The 19,069-nt window shown below is 50.5% G+C and overlaps 1 protein-coding gene across 5 annotated transcripts in view; it reads right to left on the bottom strand.

Annotated features, from left to right (window-relative positions):
• Nucleotides 1–560: 560 nt before the first annotated feature.
• Nucleotides 561–19,069, bottom strand: part of AREL1 (apoptosis resistant E3 ubiquitin protein ligase 1) — a 42,708-nt gene continuing 24,199 nt past the window's right edge. For all 5 annotated transcript variants that reach the window (XM_032965172.2, XM_032965173.2, XM_076071543.1 and 2 more), the window contains 9 exons: nt 18,008–18,083; nt 17,467–17,576; nt 16,438–16,617; nt 15,400–15,525; nt 13,650–13,779; nt 12,892–12,950; nt 12,367–12,456; nt 9,676–9,851; nt 561–7,957 (listed from right to left, as the gene is read on the bottom strand). In XM_032965172.2, coding sequence (XP_032821063.2) covers nt 7,855–7,957; nt 9,676–9,851; nt 12,367–12,456; nt 12,892–12,950; nt 13,650–13,779; nt 15,400–15,525; nt 16,438–16,617; nt 17,467–17,576; nt 18,008–18,083 — 1,050 coding nt within the window. In that variant the 3' untranslated portion in view covers nt 561–7,854. The remainder of the gene's footprint in view (nt 7,958–9,675; nt 9,852–12,366; nt 12,457–12,891; nt 12,951–13,649; nt 13,780–15,399; nt 15,526–16,437; nt 16,618–17,466; nt 17,577–18,007; nt 18,084–19,069) is intronic.

Genomic DNA, 19,069 nt, shown 5'->3' with positions numbered 1-19,069 from the left:
GACTCTGAGGCTCTCGCGGATTACCGAGCTCCTCACCCGATCGCGGAGAGTGAGCCCGGCAACCCTGCGGAGAAACCTCGGCCCCTTGTACCCCGCGATCAACATCTTTTTGGTCATTGCCCAAAGCTCATGATCATGGGTGTAAGGGTGGGGACGAAGATCGACCTGTGAACAGAGAGCTTTGTTCGAGAACTCAGCTTCCGCTTCACTGCCACGGAACGGTACAACGCCCGCGACACTGCAGACGCTGTTCGCTTCATTGCTTATTTACGCTCTCAGTTGGCAATTTAAGTCGTCATATTCGGCAGCCCCCATAGATTATTAATCACCGGCCACCCATTTGTGTTTTTTGGGACCCAGCCCCCCAAATGGTTCAATGAGATCGCACAGCAAAATCATGCCAATACGTCGTCACATCGCAAGATCTCAGCTACTTAGTACTACACAGTTTGTCATCGCACAACCATTTAAAATTAAAAAAATTGCCCATATACCGAATTTTGCCCGGTGCTTCGCATCTGCTTTGCCTAACGAGCTCTCATTTTCGACACAGACTCGCCTCGCGTGACAATTCAAGATTTTATTTTTTTTCAACCGGTCCAGGTCCCACCGATCCTGGGCTTATTCGTGGTTTTAACTACATTTTTTTAACTACATTTTTTAACGTACAAAATAATCTCAACAGGATATTTTTTTTTTATTATTAACCGCCCGGCCGCCTTTGTCTCTCCAGTGGCGATGTTCACGCACCACACAAATACTCGTTTGAGGCTGAATCCCTGCAGTCACGAAAGCTTTAAATCAAACACATGTAATTATAGGTTTTATTTCCACAGCTCATTCAAATATTGCCACATTCCGTTGTAGTTGGAATTTTTAATTACTAAAAAAATAAGCAACTGTGCAACATTAAAATGACAGTTCATTGTAACGTTCTTTGCAATGGGAATGTAATAAATTACACGTGAAGCCTACCCCCCCCCCCCACTCCCCTGACCGATCAAACTCCGATAAAATCCAGTGGCCCCTTCAGCAGCAGCTCGTGATTGTGTGACCTTCGCTGTTGTGAAAGTTCGGACAGTCGTTCCCACGAGTCCCAGAGAAATGTGCTGCATTTCCACGGCCACTGTAACGCAGACCTCCGGAGCCGTGCCGAGCCCGTTCCGGAGAGGGGGCGCCCGGCCCTGCACAGCTCGTTTCTTATCCCGAGAAATTGGCGCCACTCGACTCGGTGGTTTTTGCCCCGTATAATTCGGCACCCACCTTCCCCGCCTCAACTTTCTTTCCTTCGTAGGTGGACTAGCCCCTAAGCCAGACATGGGCAAAGTACGGCCCCCGGGCCGTACACGGCCCGTTGGGCTTTTTAATACGGCCCGCCGAACTTGTCCAAATAATATTATTAAATTAAATGTTACCTTTCTCCTGCAATGCCCCCATTTCCCCATTAGATGGCGCACTTTGACCGGGAGTTACAACATATTTTTGTATCGTTCATGTTCGTGCAATTTGTTAAATTGCCTTGCAAATAAATGCTTTGCTACCTGTTAAAGGCCAAATCCTTTCATGTAATGATTTTTTACATGTCATTTATATTAGTTCACACAAACACTCCATCCATCTGTTTCCTGGCCCGGTCCCTCTGTCAAATTTGCCCACCCCTGCCCTAAGCGGTTGAAAATTTTACAAACAATATTTTAACAAGGTTAGGTTTTCACCATCCGATGTTTTTTTTTGCCGTTGGGGGTGGCTTTTTTATTGTTATTTCCCCCTACAAAACCGCCGCCTTGGAAGTCGACGTTCACGAGCGACGCCGTCGACCCCTGCAAACGTCGCGAGCGCGTTCCAGAAGGGCGGCGGCAACGCGCGGGGGGGGCAGCAGGGTGCCAACGCGTGCGGGCGACTCAATTGGCGAAGCGAACCTCGAGGGGGAAACGCGAAAACGTTCGTGCGCGACGGCCTGGGTCGGGCGCCGCCGAGTATCGTCCCCGTCGCCTTGACGCCGCGGCCGAGTTGCTCGAAAGCTTTGCAGGTTAATACGGACGGCTTTGAGCATCCATACGTGACATCAATTACCACCTGTGGCCACGACCAAATATAGTTCACAGTGCGTGGTAAGATGTGGGTGGGTGTGGGGGGGGGGGGCGAGAGAGGGAGGTTTCAGGTGTTTTGAGCACGCAACACTTAGAAGTACATAAAGGTTGATATGTATCGGCTTAGTTATTAACACGGAAATTACCTGATGTCAATGTGCTTATTCTACTACAGTCTATGATAGGTGTCATCGTTTTGGAAACTTCACTTAAAGCTGGTGAATGCCCACTGAGATGCATTCAAAATGAGAACTGGGACCATTACTATGCGAGTAAAACATGCGAGTACACATTTAAAACAAGTCTAAAAGTCAAGTGCTGGCTCAGGGACTCGTAATTATTTATAATTGTTACACTCATTTACTCCAGGAAAGCCTCACCGAGTCTCACGACTCGTCTTCGGGAGGCTCCTACCACATTTTCGTCGTGGGGGAGGTGACGTTTGCTGCTGGGTATTATTCCCCATTGGGTGAGAGAGCATGGAAAGCTGGCTGTGTAAAGCGAAGCTCGGACTGTTGTCCGGGGCCTACCCCGGGCCTGCCCCTAAGTGGCGTCGGGCCCGGCCGCCGCCGCCACCCCCCCAGACCCCATGGGGGCGAGGCGCGAAGCAAGATCGAGGCTGTGAGGCCTTGGGGAGGTCTCCCCCCTCCCATGTCACTTCTCTCAAGCCAAACGAGCAAGATGAAGAAGCCGAGCATGGACCCGAGAGCAGCAGCAGCAGCAGTACCACCACCAAGCGCCAGCAGCGCCCTGCATATGAGACCTAGCAGCTGCTTACCACTACTACAGACACTACTACAGCTACGACTATAACTACTACAGCTATGGCTATAGCTACTACAGCTATGACTACAGCTGCTACAGCTACGACTACACCTACAGCGACTACTACAACTGCTACAACTACAGCTACTGCAGCTACTACTACTACAGCTGCCACTAATGGGTTAAATAGCACCCCCCTGCTGCCTTGTGGATATCCTCTGGAACAGAAGAGGCTAAGGGAGAAAACCCTGACAGAAACTACGGCTTGGACTCCGTCAGCCAGTTCAATGTATGGAACATTGTTCTGGCAACTCCTACGGTCAATCTGATGCCAAATGTATCAATTCACCCTTCCTTTGGATTACGCCAGGGAGGCTGAGAGGAGAGCCATGTTGCCTGGGCAACACAGGGCCTCCATACACCTTGCCCAGGCTTTCTGTGCCCTGGAGAGGAAACTCCAACCTCACTGTGCAGCGAAAGTGAAGACACCAGCATTTGCTCTGGGATGCTGGAACGTCGGGACTATGACAACTGTACTAACCGACAACCTACTAGAACTAAGCGATGCCTGCAAGACTGCAGTCATAAATAACGAACACCAGAAATAACAAATTGACATTTGCACCCTACAGGAAACCCAACTCCACTCATCAGGCTCCCGGAGGGAAAAGGACTACACCTTTTTTTGGCAGGGTAAGCCCCCCAAGGAAACCAGGGAATATGGAGTGGATTTTGCAGTCAGGAACACCCTGCTGGAAGCAATACTACCACCCACAGGTGGCTCAGATAGAATATTAGCCCTCTGCTGAACACGACCATGGGGCCCGTCCACCTGGTGAGCATGTATGCTCCAACACAAACATAACAGCTTTACCTGCTTGGTGACTTCAATGCTAGAGTTGGTGCAGACCATGACTCCGAGCCATATTTTTTGGGACACCATGGCATTGGTAAGATGGATAAGAATGGCCAGCGACTCCCAAGTTCTGCACATGCCACAACTTATACATCACAAACTCCAGACCAAACCCCACAACAAGGTCTCCTGGAGACATCCACGGTCAGGTCACTGGCACCAGCTGGAACTGATCCTAACACGAGCCGATCTTCCAGGCATTCTCCAAACCCGCAGTTTCCACATTGTAGACTGTGACACCACTCCCTCGTGTGCTGGAGAGTCAAGCTACAGAAAAAAATGATACACAGAGCCAAAGATGAAGGAGCCCCCCGCGCATCGACAGCAGCAAAACAGCTGACCCAACAAAAGCTGCAGCCTTCCTTAGCCCTAGAGGAATCACTTTCCCACGTACCCCAATCTCACTATGCCCAGCAGAAATGGGACAGCACGGCCTTGACAGCTTTTGGCAAAAAGCTGAGAAAGTCAAAACGACTGCTTTGAAGCCAATTCAATGGAACTGACTCCCACCCTGGAAGAAAAGCTCATTGCCCTCACCAATTATAAATGTACCCGAAATGACAAGACCCTGAATGCTCTCAGAGCGGTGAGGAAGAAACTCCAGCAAGGCTTCAAGAGGCTGTGCCAACGATTACTAGCTGCAGCTCTGCAAAGACATCCAAACATCAGCTGACACAGGCAACATTACAGAGGCATGTACGACGGCATCAAAAAGGCACTCGGACCATCACCTCACACATCTTCACTAAAATCAGCCACGGGAGAAACAATCTCTGATCGCTCAAAACAACTGGCCCGCTGGGGAGAGCACTAGTCTGAGCTCTATGCCAGCAAAAATACTGTGTCCGACGCAGCACTCGGCCATGTTGAGCATCAACCCACCATGGAGGAGCTCGACACTGAACGAACAACTAAGGAACACAGCAAGGCAATCGTCAGCTTAGCCAGCGGAAAAGAACCGGGCAGTGATGGGATCACAGCTGAAGTCCTCAAATTTGGGAAGCCTGCTCTTCACCAATTCCACGAGCTCCTCCGTCTGCGATGGAGGGGATGGTACTGTCCCACAGGACATGAGAGATGCCAGTATTGCCACTGGTAAGCTCTTTGCTAGCAGTTGCACTAAATAGACTTTAGGTCCTCGCAGAGAAGCTTTACCCAGTGTCACAGCCAGGTTTCAGAGCAGGAAGGTCCACCATGGACATGACCTTCTCTCTGAGACAACTCCAGGAGAAGTGCAGAGAGCAGAGGAAACCACTCTACATGGCCTTCATTGACCTCAAAAAAGCTTTCGACCTTGTGAGCAGGAGCAGCTTCTTGAAGATGGTCGAACGAATAGGTTGCCCCCGCAAGACTCTTCGGCATTCTGCAGTACTTTCACAACAAGATGCAAGGCACCATCGGAGTTTGATGGGTCTACTTCAGACCCTTTGAAAATCTGTGGCGGAGTTAAGCAAGGACATGTGCTGGCACCCACCCTGTTTGGGATATTATTTTCCCTCCTCGATCGGCAAGCCTTTCGGACATCCACTAAGGGAATCTACCTAAACACAACAGACGGGAAACGATTCAACCCGCTCGGTTAAAAGCAAAAACAAAGGTGCGTCCACTCCTCATTCGGGACACGCTGTTTGCAGATGACGCAGCAGTATCGGCACACTCCCAGGAGCAAATACAAACCCCAATGGACCGTTTCACCCAAGCATGCCAGGACTTCAACCTGACCATCAGCGTGAAGAAACCAAAACAGTGGTACAGGGTACTGCACAAGACCCCTCCATCAACAACGACACACTGGCAGCTGTCAGCACTTTCACTTACCTTGGGTCCACTATCACCGAGAACCTGTCACTCGATGCCAAACTCAGCAGCTGCACCGGAAAAGCAGCCTCAACCTTTGGAAAACTGACATCTAGGGTATGGAATTACCAAAAACTCACAGTCCACACAAAGGTACAAGTGTACAGAGCCTGCGTCACCAGCACACTCCTATATGGCAGTGAAACCTGGACAACATACTCACATCAAGAGCGGAGGCCAAACAACTTCCATCTGCGCTGTCTGAGCGAATATTAGGCATCACCTGGAAGGACAGGATCACGCATTCAGCAGTCCTGGAGAGAGCACAGCTACCCAGTATGTACTCTCTCCTGAGGCAGCGACGTCTCTGCTGGATGGGGCCAGGTCCGTCAGATGGATAATGGACGAATCCCGAAGGACATTCTCTATGCAGAATTGTCCTCCGGAAAGAGGCAAATTGGCCGCCCACAACTACGCTACAAAGATGTCTGCAAGTACGGCCTCAAGCCCTTCACCATGAGCGTCAACACTTGGGGAGATGCTGCCCAGGGCCGTCGTCGCTGGCAACAGGCACTTTGCAGCAGGCTGCTGATAAACTAAACAACTCTGGCTCACCAACGAGAAGCAAAGAGCAAAGAGGAAAGAACAGCAGGACACCACCACAACATCCGGGCTGGCCTACAACTTTCAGAACTGCGACCGAGCCTGCCTCTCACGGATTGGACTTCACAGCCACAGCAGATGTTGCGCTAAGACCTCGCCTCCAAGGCACAAGAAACGTATGGTCTCCCAAGACTGTGATGCCGATGACAACGATATTCCCCATCAAGTAATTTGCGGATAATTTTCAAATGTGGAAATTTCGTGAACCACGACGCCGGCCACACAATGCGCTACTACTCTTGCAAACGACGTACCGGGATCTTTTAACGTCCGCTGTGAGTGAAGCAGACGGCGCGTGGTATTGTTACGGATAGTACACAAGCCGCAGTATTAACCAGGACAGCTAACTGAGTCGAACCGCAAACCTCTGCAACAAGCGATCAAACACGCTACCCACTGGGCAGCGTCACCGCCCCCACAACCTAACACAGCTGAGTTGGAATCCGGGTTCCAGGCACGTTAAACCAGATTCTCAAGTCCAGCGGACAATGGTCTTGAGTCAGCTTGGTCACCAATGACTGCATTGTGAGCAATCAAATAAAACACATTTTGCCGAGCCTAACAATGAGAAATTGAAATGGATGGTCACGTGGAAAACGCTGACATTGCTAAATTGCAGCAATGTCTGGTGTCTCATTATGAGACACCAGTTCTGTGATTTCATCATCCTCATCTTAGCTCACCAACAAATCAAAACGCCACTAAACTGCCAATACGGTGGTCCACAAGACATGCTTATGCCATGCGACCCGACTCAGATGACAGCGCGACCGAGATATAATTGGTGATAAAATTTCGCACAAATTCCCTCGAAGCGTCTTGATCAAAACGTGTTGTCCTCTCCACGTACAAATCGAACCCGCATGCACGGCATGCAACGGCTGCATGCGGAGCACCACCCCCCCCCCCTCCCCCCCCACGAATGACGTGATCGCACGCGCCGCGTAAAAGACGGGCAGCACGGGAGAGAGACGCTGTTCGCTCGTCCATCCGTTCATTGTAAGCAAACTTGAGTTCATTCCGCGAGAGTCGTCGAATTTGGTGGAGGACCATGAAGGAAGACGTCGCACAGGCAATGATAAAAAAAATTGACGGCGACCGCTTATACCGACGGGGAGACGAGCGCTGCACGCAAATGTCTTCGGTCGTTTCTAAGAGTGTGCCTCGAACGATGGCCATTTTGTTTGCCAATTGCCACGCGTCTGACAAGACACCCGCACCACGCTTGCATATATGTTGCGAAATTCCTCATCGCGACTGAACACAATCCCAGTTGGCCGGCGGCGGCATGAGGAAGGGAGGCGAGGTAGTGCTGAGTGCTACGTGCGCCACACAAGCCCCAAGCTGCGGATGTCGGAGAGCAGCTGCGGAAGACGAAGCAGGACGCCACAGAGTTCGCGGGTGGCAGCCGTTGCTTTCCCGGCGAGTGGCCACGCCATCGCGCACGCTGGCCAACCTTTTCGGCCGTGCGGAGCAAAACTTGCAGAGCAACGCTGCCATTCGTTATGACAGGCCCAGGGCTGGATCGGTTGAAGGTTGAGGCAGAGATGCGATTGGGCAGAGGCTCGACGAGGTCAGTAGGGAAGGCTAGCACAGGGCAGGGCAGAGTAGGGGGGGGGGCGGTCAGAGCAGCCCGAAGCCCTCGCTGCCCTCCGTAATGGCGTAGCGCAGCATCTTGTGCAGCTCTTCACAAGAGTCGTAGGTGGGCAGGCAGAGCTGATTGAAGCTGCGAGAGAGGCGCGCACACGGGAACGAGGAGAGATATGGAGAGATATACGTGAGGGATAGGAGATACAGAGAGGCACAGAGAGGAGACACAGAGGCGGACACAGAGCCACACAGGGGAACAGAGACATTGCAACACAAACACACGGGAGATAAATTAATCATTAATGGTTCAGGGGTTATGATGGCGATTGTTTTTGATGCCATCTCTCACCAACACTTTGTATTTCTCGATACCATAGCTTTTGCATAATTAACACCAGACTTACATGGTCTGGTGGTACACGGGTACGGTACCGAAACTATGATAGGATCAGTTACACAAAGATTTTCTTCTCAACAGCTGATTGAATAACGTGGAAAAGATGGCACCACATCTGACAGAGGAGAGTGTTAAAAAATTTAATGTTAATTGAGATTGTCTCGACAAGTAGACATTAATATGAAAATAGGTTTTCCACTTTTTTTCTGGCAACAAAACAGGTGTTAAGATGTTAAAACACCAAACTCAAACCTTTTACAAGGAATCGTGTCTGCATTAACCACAATGCTTGTGGTAAGAATGCAAACAAAAAACACTGATAATATATGCATTGTCTTTGAAACTGGTCCGCACCAGAGACTTTTTTATTTTGAGTCTCGTCTCAAAACGGTGTTAAACCAATCAGTTTCAAAGACAATGCATATATTATCAGAGTACGTTCATTGTTTGCATTCTGACCACAAGTATTGTGGTCAGAATGCAAACATGATTCCTTGTAAAAGGTTTCAGTTTGGTGTTTTAACATCTTAACACCTGTTTTGTTGCCAGAAACAAGGGGAAAACCTATTCTCATATTTTGGTACTGGAAAAAGCGGTCCCATGAATTAGACATGAAGTAAAATATAGTTTTATCTCGAATTTATTATGATCTTCGTGAGATATCACCACATGGATCACCCAGCAGAAGAATGCTCCCACATCTTTGCTCCGACCTTCACCAATCTACATTGACCAACGTGGTGAGGTATGATCAAACAATCCCCTATTACCCACACCCCTTGGAGAGGTCCTCAACCAGCAGTGGATTAACAAAGTGCTGGAAATGTACAAACAAAGATAAAGTTCAACAGCATAGCCTTTAACAGACTGTCGGCACAAGTGTTGTTAGCGAGCTCCGATTAAGGCTAATACAGCACACACGAGAGAGTGGGTGGCCAGCACCACGCTTGTCCACCTTTGTCTCTCCAGTTTTGTGACAGGTTGTCGACCTACGGGTGACCCAGGACCAGTTAAGGCATTCGTCACCGATATTGGCGACGTCACCGGGGTTCATTGCGCAGTGCCGCTGACCACTGCGCCACCGCTCCCCACTATGTACGCTCACAAACGTATACAGAATCAGGATATGTATTCATACTGGAGGAATCCGATGAGCTATGAAGCTCTTTTTCACATGTCCAGTAGGGGCGGGTGAGAACGTTGCAACAGACAGTACAAAAACACGAAAGGAGTGCAAAGGATGGGAAAGGTAAGAAAATAAATACAAATGAAACAAAAAATTTATTTTACCAGGTAAAGCCCACTGAGCTATTAGCTTATTCTTCAGAATCGACCTGGACACAAATGATAGGCTCAACGAGGTGACTTATCAGGTGGAAATTTATAGGAACCAAATAATCTAAATGCAAGCAAGTGTACACTCGCGCGCACATGCACACAGGCAGCGGCTTGCTCACCAGGTGTGGGCGGTGGGCAGCGTTCCGTGCTTGGGCGAGCTCACGATCTGGAAGGGCGGCGAGAGGGCAGCGAACCCCCCCGTGGGCAGCAAGGACGACCCCGTGGAGAACTGCAGCAGGCGAGCAAGCTCCTCCTGCGTGAAGCTCGACACCACGGCCCAGAACCACAAAATCACCTGGAACCAGCGGCGGCACCGGAGCAACAACAAAGGTCACCCGTTGTTGCCTCGGCAGACCGGTACAGTTGGAAATTGTCCATGAGCAGGCTGGCAGCGTGTGGCTGACTGCGCAAGCGTGATTTTACCGCTGACGGTTGCCAATCCAAACCCAAGACAAAGATCCCCCCGGAAGGGCCTTAACAGACTGTTGGGGCAAGTGCAGTTGACGAGAACTTTTGAATCCCGGCATGACGGTGGCACGCGAGGGGGTGGGGCGGCCAGCACCACATCCGCTGTGAGTGAAGCGGACGATGCGTAATATTGTTACGGTTGGTACACACGCCGCAGTATTAACCGGGGCGGCCAAAGGAGTCAAACCACGAACCTCTGCAACAAGCGAACGCGCTACCGCTGGTCCGCGTCACCGCCCCCACATAATGGCGACCAGAGCACCAATCTGACACAACTGAGTTGGAATCCGGGTTCCAGCCACGTTAAACCAGTGGGACAATAGTCTCGAGTTAGCTTGGTCACCAGTGACTGAATCATGAGCATGAGCAAACAAAGCCCATCCTCGCAGGCAGAACGTCATCTCCCAGCACCACATGACCGTGGCCGAGAAGACCTGAAGCTCAGTGCGGAGCGACAGACCAGGTAGCTTCCACACAGTGTTATGCAACCGATGAAGAGATAATGCCGCTCGACTGATTCGGAGTGAGACCTCTGCTGTTAAACTGGAGCCGGTCATAAGCACACTGCCCAGGTATGGGAAACTCTCCACTCTCTCCACGCTGCCCCATTGCACACACGAGTGCACACACGAGTGCACACATGTACGCACACACGTACGCATAAGCACACGAGAATGATACTCGAGCAAGCCAAATAAACAGCAGTTGGACAAAAATGACGAAGGCAGATGGATAAAAAGATCGACACAGAACGGTTTGACTTCATGTGTATCACTGAGCTCACGTGACCACATCTAAGCGTTGTCTTTTATCCCGATGGAAATTACAAACACATGTTGCGATGGGCAGAGAGGGCCTTAGGCAAGAGATGCAGATGTGAGGTCTATCCACCAAACTATGTCATCAGATTCAGATGTCCCTGAGAATTGTTACGAGTGAAACGAGCGGAAAGATCACGTGATATTTATTCATTGCTATCCAGCGATTGCGTGAGGCTCCCCGCGGCTCTACGAGGCTTATTTGAGCGTTTTGCAGATGTTTGCAAACATAAAATTGATGGGATGAGTTGAAAAAATGAAGGCCTCTAATAGATCCACACATATTGAGAGCAGATTTAGAGTATTTAAAAAATAAATATGGTCACTGGGGAGATTATTTTTAGGGCCATGGCAGTTATACGGAAACTTGGGAGGTGGGGTTAGTGGATCATGACGAGATGCAGCCATTGCCAGCATAAAACTCCCAGCCTACTGGATTAGGAGGTGGCCAGCAGATGGCTGTACAGCAAGAAGGATTCATGACTGTGATGCATCCTTTCATGTACGCGAGTTGTCTCTGGACAGGCAACCTGTCGGTTACGTTCACACGCAAACAACTTTAGTCTTTCTTCACACTGTCACGTAGACAAAACGAAGCTGAAGAAAGATGTTATGGTTACGATCACACTCTGGATCAAACCCACAAAACCGAGTGTGCCAGGCCACTCTCCCTCATGGGCTTTGCTAAACAAATGGAAATGCCAGAAACCCAGCTGCGTTCAAACTTGGCTCATCATCCACAGGGATTCAATGAATAAAAAAGTTAATAAAAAAAACGAGCTGCCCAATATTTATCCGCAAAAACCTCGCCGAGTTTCAAGACTGGATGAGATACAAGGCAGAAGGTGACCTCCCACTCCTGTGAAGGATTGTCAATCGATTAATGTTATTACATCACTGGCAAAGACAAAAAAAAACAGCATCCCATGTTTGGTCTTGGCAGTGAGGTCGGCACAGCACACATTGTGCCCAGCACGCAACATGTATGTACAGCAACATGTATGTACGTGCATGAAAATCGGCCCACGTGAGCGTTTGCATGTCTCTGCGTCGCACATCGGTGAAAGCAGCCGCGATACAAACCAAGTTACCTGCGTTTAAGCCTTGGCCTTGACCAACATCGACGGGTAAGCGGTAACTATCCACACCAGTCTTGGGGTCTTCCTTTGGTCCACTCGGTACATAGCCCAAAAGCAATTATGAGTTTGCTGCTATAAATTACCACGTGATAGATCACTTTGTTGCGCTATCATTTGTGGCCAGGTCACTTCTGAAAAATAAGTTAATACCTAAGTGGGCTTTGTCTGGTAGGATGAGGATGGTTTAGTTTTATTTGTATGTTTTTAGCCGATTTGTTTGCCTTTCCTGTACTTTGCACTCCTATCGTGTTGTTGTACTGTTTGTTTGTTCTGAACCCGTGCCCCAACTGAACCTCCGGGGAAAAAAAGAGCTTTATAGCTCATCGGATTCCTCCAGTATAAATAAATATTGATACTGGAGGAATCCACAACCCCACGTAAGTACCTTCTTGCGGAAATGCCAGGAGGCTCCGACAAGCACGGCGTTGGCTTTGAAGTCGTCAACGCTGATGTCCTCCGTGCCGCACATGAGCATCTGGGGAGAGGCCCAGGGGCGGGCGGGGGGGGGGGGGGAGAGAGAGGCGGTTGAATCGTTTGTTGTTGTCATGACTGGAGATCTGTGAAAAAGAGCTCTGTGGCTCATCGGATTCCTCCAGAATAAATACATATTCTGATTCTGAAGTTGTAGAGAGGGATCGCAATACAGAACAATATAGCTTCACAGCGCGTCCTGAAAATAATGCGGGCGGGCACACAGTGTCCTGCACACGACAGAGGTTTTGTTCGTGCACAGAGATTGCAAAACAAAGCATGCTAGTGAAGTTCAAAATGCGAACAGCGGGCAAAGCGAGGGCGACACTCGGGTGTTTTCCTCGTTGCGGAGATGCGTGCCCGGCGCGTCAACGTGACCCCCCCCCCCACCACCAACCCCCCCCCAGCCATCCCCACACCCACCCCACGGTCTTCTCACCTCCAGTTCGTTTTCATCAAAGATGGCCAAGAGGTTTTCTGGAACCATCTCATTCAGTCCTTTGATTGACAGCACAGAAAAAAAGGGAGATGGGGAGGAGAGTGTTCCAGGGCAGAGTGCAAAACACAGTCACACACCTTAAGGCTACACCAGTCAGCAATGGCTTTTGTTTTTAATTGTAAATGATCGTAAGATTGTGCTGTGATCCCCATCATAGGATGACATGGAGAAATCTCCACACGGAACACTCATCGCGAGCAGCAATGTCGCAGGATGCCAGAGAATGGTGTTTGGAAAACGATGTTAAAGAACTACCTTCAAACAATTTCAGCACCCTTGAGGACACACACACACACAAATACATTCGTCACGTCATAAATGTACATCGTGCTATATGCACACGTACAGCACTGCGTGCCACCCATCCACTGCCACTGGCCTGATGTGGGCCAATTGCTTGACGCGTCCGGGGGGAAACGTCAACCGAGGAGACGGAGTGATGCAATCGGCTCGTGTGCAGGTGATTACGGATGTCGCCGGCGGCGGGAGGCCTTTATCCAGCAGCGTATTAATTACACATGATGAGACACTGATGAGGATGTGTACATGGGGCAGACGTAGCGGCTTGAGAGCGGATGAGAGTGAAATTTCCTCATAACAACAACGCATTGGAATTGTGGATGTACGTCACGTGAGCGCCTCTCACGACGATGACAGCGCCGAAAGAACGAGCGAAGGGAAGGAAGAGGGAGCCCCACCTTTGAGAAAGTGCTCCACCTCTGTGCGGACCTGCGTGGCGAGCCGGTACTGCGCCAGTACGTTGAGATACGCCAGCTTGTTGGCGTTGGTGACGCCGATCCCCGACCCTCCCGGCACCAGGTCCACCAACTGTGCCGGGCAAAATCCGTCGGCCGAGAAGCACGCGGCAAAACTCAAAAGACGCGCGCTTGCGGGGTTCCACCCTTCGCTATGGTCCCTTGAGTCAAAACTTTGAAGCACAGTCCGTTCAATAATGCGTGTTGGTTTAAGAACGCAGATTGGATATGACGCGATGAATGCAGAGTGTAAAACCTTGGACTGCGAGCATAATTCGTTCCGGAGACGTGTTTGTAATCCAAAGCACTCGTATATCAAAGCATATCGTACGTCAGTTGTGATCACGTGACGCTCGGCAGACAAAGCGTCTATACGTACTGCTCGTATTGCAAGACCCTCTCGCTCGTTTATCAAATTAATATTTATTTTAAAAATGTGCTCGTCTTGCAAAACGCTCGCAGACCAAGTTACTCGCAGTCCAAGGTTTTAATGTATTAGGGAACACGTTTTTTTTTAAGCGTATGCCAATTGGATATAAGGCGATCAAGTGAACGGAACTACGTCACGCGATATTCTTAGCTCTTTCGGTAAAATCACGTTGAAGGGAAACAATAAAATATATATAAAACAATATTATTTTATTGTTTCCCTTCAACGTGACTTTACCGAAAGAGCTAAGAATATGAATTACTGCAGTCACGAAAGCTTTAAATCAAAATTTTACGTCACGCGAGTAAGAATAAGCGGTTGTATGGCTCCCTCGGCGTAGCGTCGCACAAGGCGCGGATGATGCTGGATGCTTCTAGATGCTACCCACATGCCTTAATGTGTTCAGCCTGCCTCAGCATCTCTCGTGTTATCACGGACTGTGCTTTACCCTAAATTATTTATAACGCAATTTTTCCATACCGTGATGTTCTTCAGGAACGCAACTACCGCGTTATAGGAGAACAGACTGTACGGTGGCGTTTCAATCGTTAACAGAGGAGAGTAACATTCCAGAGAATAGAGCCGTGCGACATTGGGCAAGGTCGTTCTGTCAGCGATGTCGGCATCACCCCGCGCGATCTCAACAATCAATCGACCCCGACCTTGACCACCCCACTCAGCTGACGCCAGGACTGCTCGGCCTACGAACAAGGCGGAGCCTGTGTCGCACCTAGTTTGCCTACTAGATTGACTGCCCACATTAGGCAAACTGGTAAGGATATATGGTGTCACTGATTGTAAATTGGCGACAGACCAGCCTCGTTCGGCTAAAGACTTGTTTTTTTTCTCCTCTGGATACGACGCCTCAATAAATGTAATCTGCTCACCGTTTCTGCGCATCATCCTGAGACGCAGTCGCAGTGCAAATGCATTGTTGAGGAATCCCACTCTCATCTGCTCTCAAGCCTATGAGTCTGCCCCACGTACACAATCCTCATCTGAACACTTCAATGTCCCTGTGCATGTGTGACAAGAGTGGCGCATTCGTCATGGACCGGACTCATCAGGGTGCGTGATAAAAAAAACGTTAATACTTATTTACCGTGTACATGCGCGTATGTGTGCGTGCAATGTGGCCATAGCCGCTTGCTAACAGCGCTCCCCCCCCCCCAACACGCCCTGTACGCTGTTGGGGGGAGTGAGTGTGTGCGAGCCCCACACGCCCATGTGCACGTGCCCATGCCCGTGCCCGCGTGCTCACACCTGCACACACTTGCCCTGCTCATCATACACCTCCTCCGAGAGGGTGAGATCCATCTCCGACACGTCGTTGTTGAGCACGAAGCTCACCTTCGTCTTGTAGAATTCGGGGTCGTCCGTTTCGAAATACTGCACTCACGTATGCACAACCAACAAAGATCCCCCATTATAGCCTTTAACAGACTTTTTAGGGCAAGTTCTGTTAGCTAAATAGCACCGTATGAAGGCCGGCACGGCATACGAGGGGGTGGGTAGCCAGCACTATCCCCGGCCACCTTTGTCTCTCCGATGGTAAAGTTTACACACAGCAACCGGTATTCAGTTCAGGCTAAATGAGACCTCAGGAAATCGTCTCTGATATTGGCCATGAGCGGGAAATGAACTTGGGTCGCTGGGTTCCTAGCGCAGTATGCTAACCAATATGCCACCGCTACATAAGCACAAAGACAATGCTCCTCCGTATAGCCTGTAACAGACTGTTGGGGCAAGTGCTGTTAGCGAGCACCTATGAAGGCTGACACGGGGCACGAGGAGGTGGGTAGCCAACACCACGCCCGGCCGCCTTTGTCTCCCCAGTGTTGATGTTTACACACCGCACCAGGTACACACACAAGCACACAATAAGAATTAAACTTAGACTGACAAATAAAGAAAACGAACATCTGGATGGAGAATCACGTGTCAGGAGGCATCACTCAGCTCATGCGATCACATCTAATCCTTGTCCGTTATCTACAGCCGATTGAAATGACTCACAAACACGTGTTGCGATGGGTAGAGAGGGCCTCAGCCAAGAGAAGCGACAACAGCAAGAGCCTGTGCCACAAAGACAAAGATCCCCCATATAGACCGTTGGGGCAAGTGCTGTTAGCGAGGACTTATGAAGGCCGGTGGGAGGTCCAGGGCTGGTTCAGGTAATCGTCTCTTGTGTTGGCCGTGAACGAGAATCGATCTCGAGTTCGCCTGGTTCGTAGCACAGCATACTTATTACGACGCTGCCGCTCCCCACACACATGCGCACACACCCACACACCCACGTACCCGGTAGTGCATGCGGAGGCCGATGAGCTGCGCGAGGAAGGAGCGGGTAAACCGCGCTCGCACCAGCTGCCTGTAAGTGTCACCCAGCGACGTCTCGAAGAGACACTTCCCGACGAGGCGGCCCGCCAGCTCGTACAGACGCAGGCGCATGTGGTGCGGCCTGTGTGGGTTCGGATGCACCTGCCGGGGAAACCCAAAATGAATGCTAAAAAGTTTCACCGACAACAGGGTTCTGCTCACTGGACCAGACTGCGCAAGTTGGGAGAAGTGTTTGGATGTATGTTGAACTTCTTTCGCACCGTACGTAGCCAACCGTGTTCATCGAAAGGTGCAGGGGAAGGACAACAAATTAAACACAAAAAGCGGTTCTCAAGAAATTAGTTTGTCAATCTCAATTATTTTAAAGTGCATAGCTCCCAGTGGCTTCCTAATATCGGAAGAGCGTTCCAGACGGCCGCTGAAGCAAGGCGGGGGGTCAAACCGGCTCGGTGTCGCTCACACCGAGCCGGTATGAATCTGGGCATCAGCCGCTCGTGGATAAATGGGGTTCTCGGGTGTCAGAACATTTGAGCTCTAAGGATTAAAAAGTCCGGCTAACGGCCGTGCGACAAGCACCCCTTCACAAGGCATTGTTGTTACGGTGAAGCCCAAAACCGCATCACCCAGGATGCGCCCTATCTCATCGGGCCTTGTAAGCTAAGCAGGCGTGCGCTTGAACAGTGTTCGGGTGTGTGGCCACCAAGCACAGAAGGTTCATTATAGGCTGCTGCTGCTGCTGCACAACAGCGTGCTGGGTAACAGAGGGCAGTTCAGCAAACTCCATGTTGTAATGTACTTCTACGATCCCACATCTTCGGCTTCCCGTATGTCTTGCATTGTGGAGGCAGTACAGCCGGTGAGCATTGCCTCAAACCCTCTGCCGCCTCTTTGCGTTTTCCAGACTTGACATTCGCCGCTTTGCCCACTCGGTGAAGCCGGCCCGGGTTTTCGCCGGGACTCTGCGAACCCAAGACCCCCAGCAGGCCTCACCAGCGCCTGGTTGTCGTCGACGAAGTGCGTGAACAGCTTGTTCGCAGGCTCGAAGAGGGCCTTGCACATGAGCTCGAACCACTCGCGGCGTGGCCCGCCACGGTCCAGGGCTGCGCAAGAGACGACCAAAAAAAAGCAGCGCGTGGAGCGAAACGTCGGACATCATCGCGGCCTAAGAAAATGTGGCGCCCCCCCCCGAAAATGCACCCGAGAGCCACGAAGGTCGATACGGATCGTAGAGGCAAGTGATGATGTTGGCGAGCGCCCTGTTAAGGCTGACAGAGTGCCCGAGGGAGGGGGTGGTATGGTGCTGGATTCATCTACGACATCAGATGTTAACATTTGAAAATCCACACTCTTCTTTTTGGTTCTCCCAGGTCGCGCCCGCACGATCGCCCACGCACGTGTACGTCGGGTCAAGCTCACGCGATCGCCCACACACATGCAGACGAGGTCACACTCGAACAACTGCCCAGGCACATGTACACCAGGTGACACCCCACGCGATCGCCCACCCACATGTACACCAGGTAACACTCACCCTCCTCGTTCTCAAAGGTGACCTCGAAACTTCTGAACCAGTCGTTCGAGGAGAAGTTGCGTACTGCTTTTACAGACTACGGGAGGAGCAGGGTTAGACATGGGGACGGGAAGCAAGGAGATCAGATGAGAAGCATGTGTGGGTAAGAGAGTGTGCATCCGTTGCTGTGGGGGGCAGCTGCGTAGCGATTAGCACGCTGCACCATGAACCCTTCGAGCCGAGTTAAGATTCCCGCTCATGGCCAACACTAGTGAAGATTCCCCGAAAAGGTTTTGGGCATCCTCTAGGTCGACTCTGCCTCAAATGAGTGCCTGGTGCGATGTGAAAACTTTAGCGCTGGGGAGACAAAGGTCGTGGTGTTGACCACCCCACCCTCTTGTGTGCTCTGTTGGCCTTCATAGCTGTTCACTAACAGCACTTACCCCAACAGCGTGGTAAAGGCTATATGGGGGATATTTGTCTTTTTATCTATTGCTGTGAGCAACAGTGGTGTAGTATTCCACACTGTGCTATGATCCTGGTGACCTAAGTTCGATGCCCACCCACAGCTAACAGTGGTAATTGCATTTGAACCTGTCCAAGGCACCACAAGGTTAACGCAGCCTTAAAATGAGTAACTTGTCTGCAAATATTATCATTGGCGAGACAAAGTTGGCGGCCATGGTTCTGGCCACCCACCTCCTCGTGCCCCTTGCCTGCCTTAAAAAGTCCTCGCTAACAGCACTTGCCCAAGCAGTCTGTTAAAGGCTATGTGGGGGCATCGTGTGTGTGTGTACACGAGCAGGTGTTTGTATTTAAGGTATGGTATCGTATGTGCATGCATTCACATAGTTATACGTGTACAGTCTGTTGTCCTAGAACTCCCCGTGTTGTTTTCATAACGCGAATTGGATATAACGCGATTAATGTACGAAGGAACACATTTTTTTTATAACGCAGATGCTAATTCGATATAACGCGATTGATTGAACATAATTACGTTGCGCGAGTAGGACTAAGCGGTCGTACGGCTGCCTCGGCGTAGCGTCACACAAAGCGGGATGCTGCTGGATGCTTCTGGAT

This window comes from Petromyzon marinus, chromosome 33 (assembly GCF_048934315.1).
Source record: "Petromyzon marinus isolate PM22_M1 ecotype Great Lakes invasive population chromosome 33, UKy_Petmar_22M1.pri1.0, whole genome shotgun sequence".
Classification (NCBI taxonomy): Eukaryota; Metazoa; Chordata; class Hyperoartia; order Petromyzontiformes; family Petromyzontidae; genus Petromyzon; species Petromyzon marinus.
This window is presented reverse-complemented; position numbering and strand designations above follow the sequence as displayed.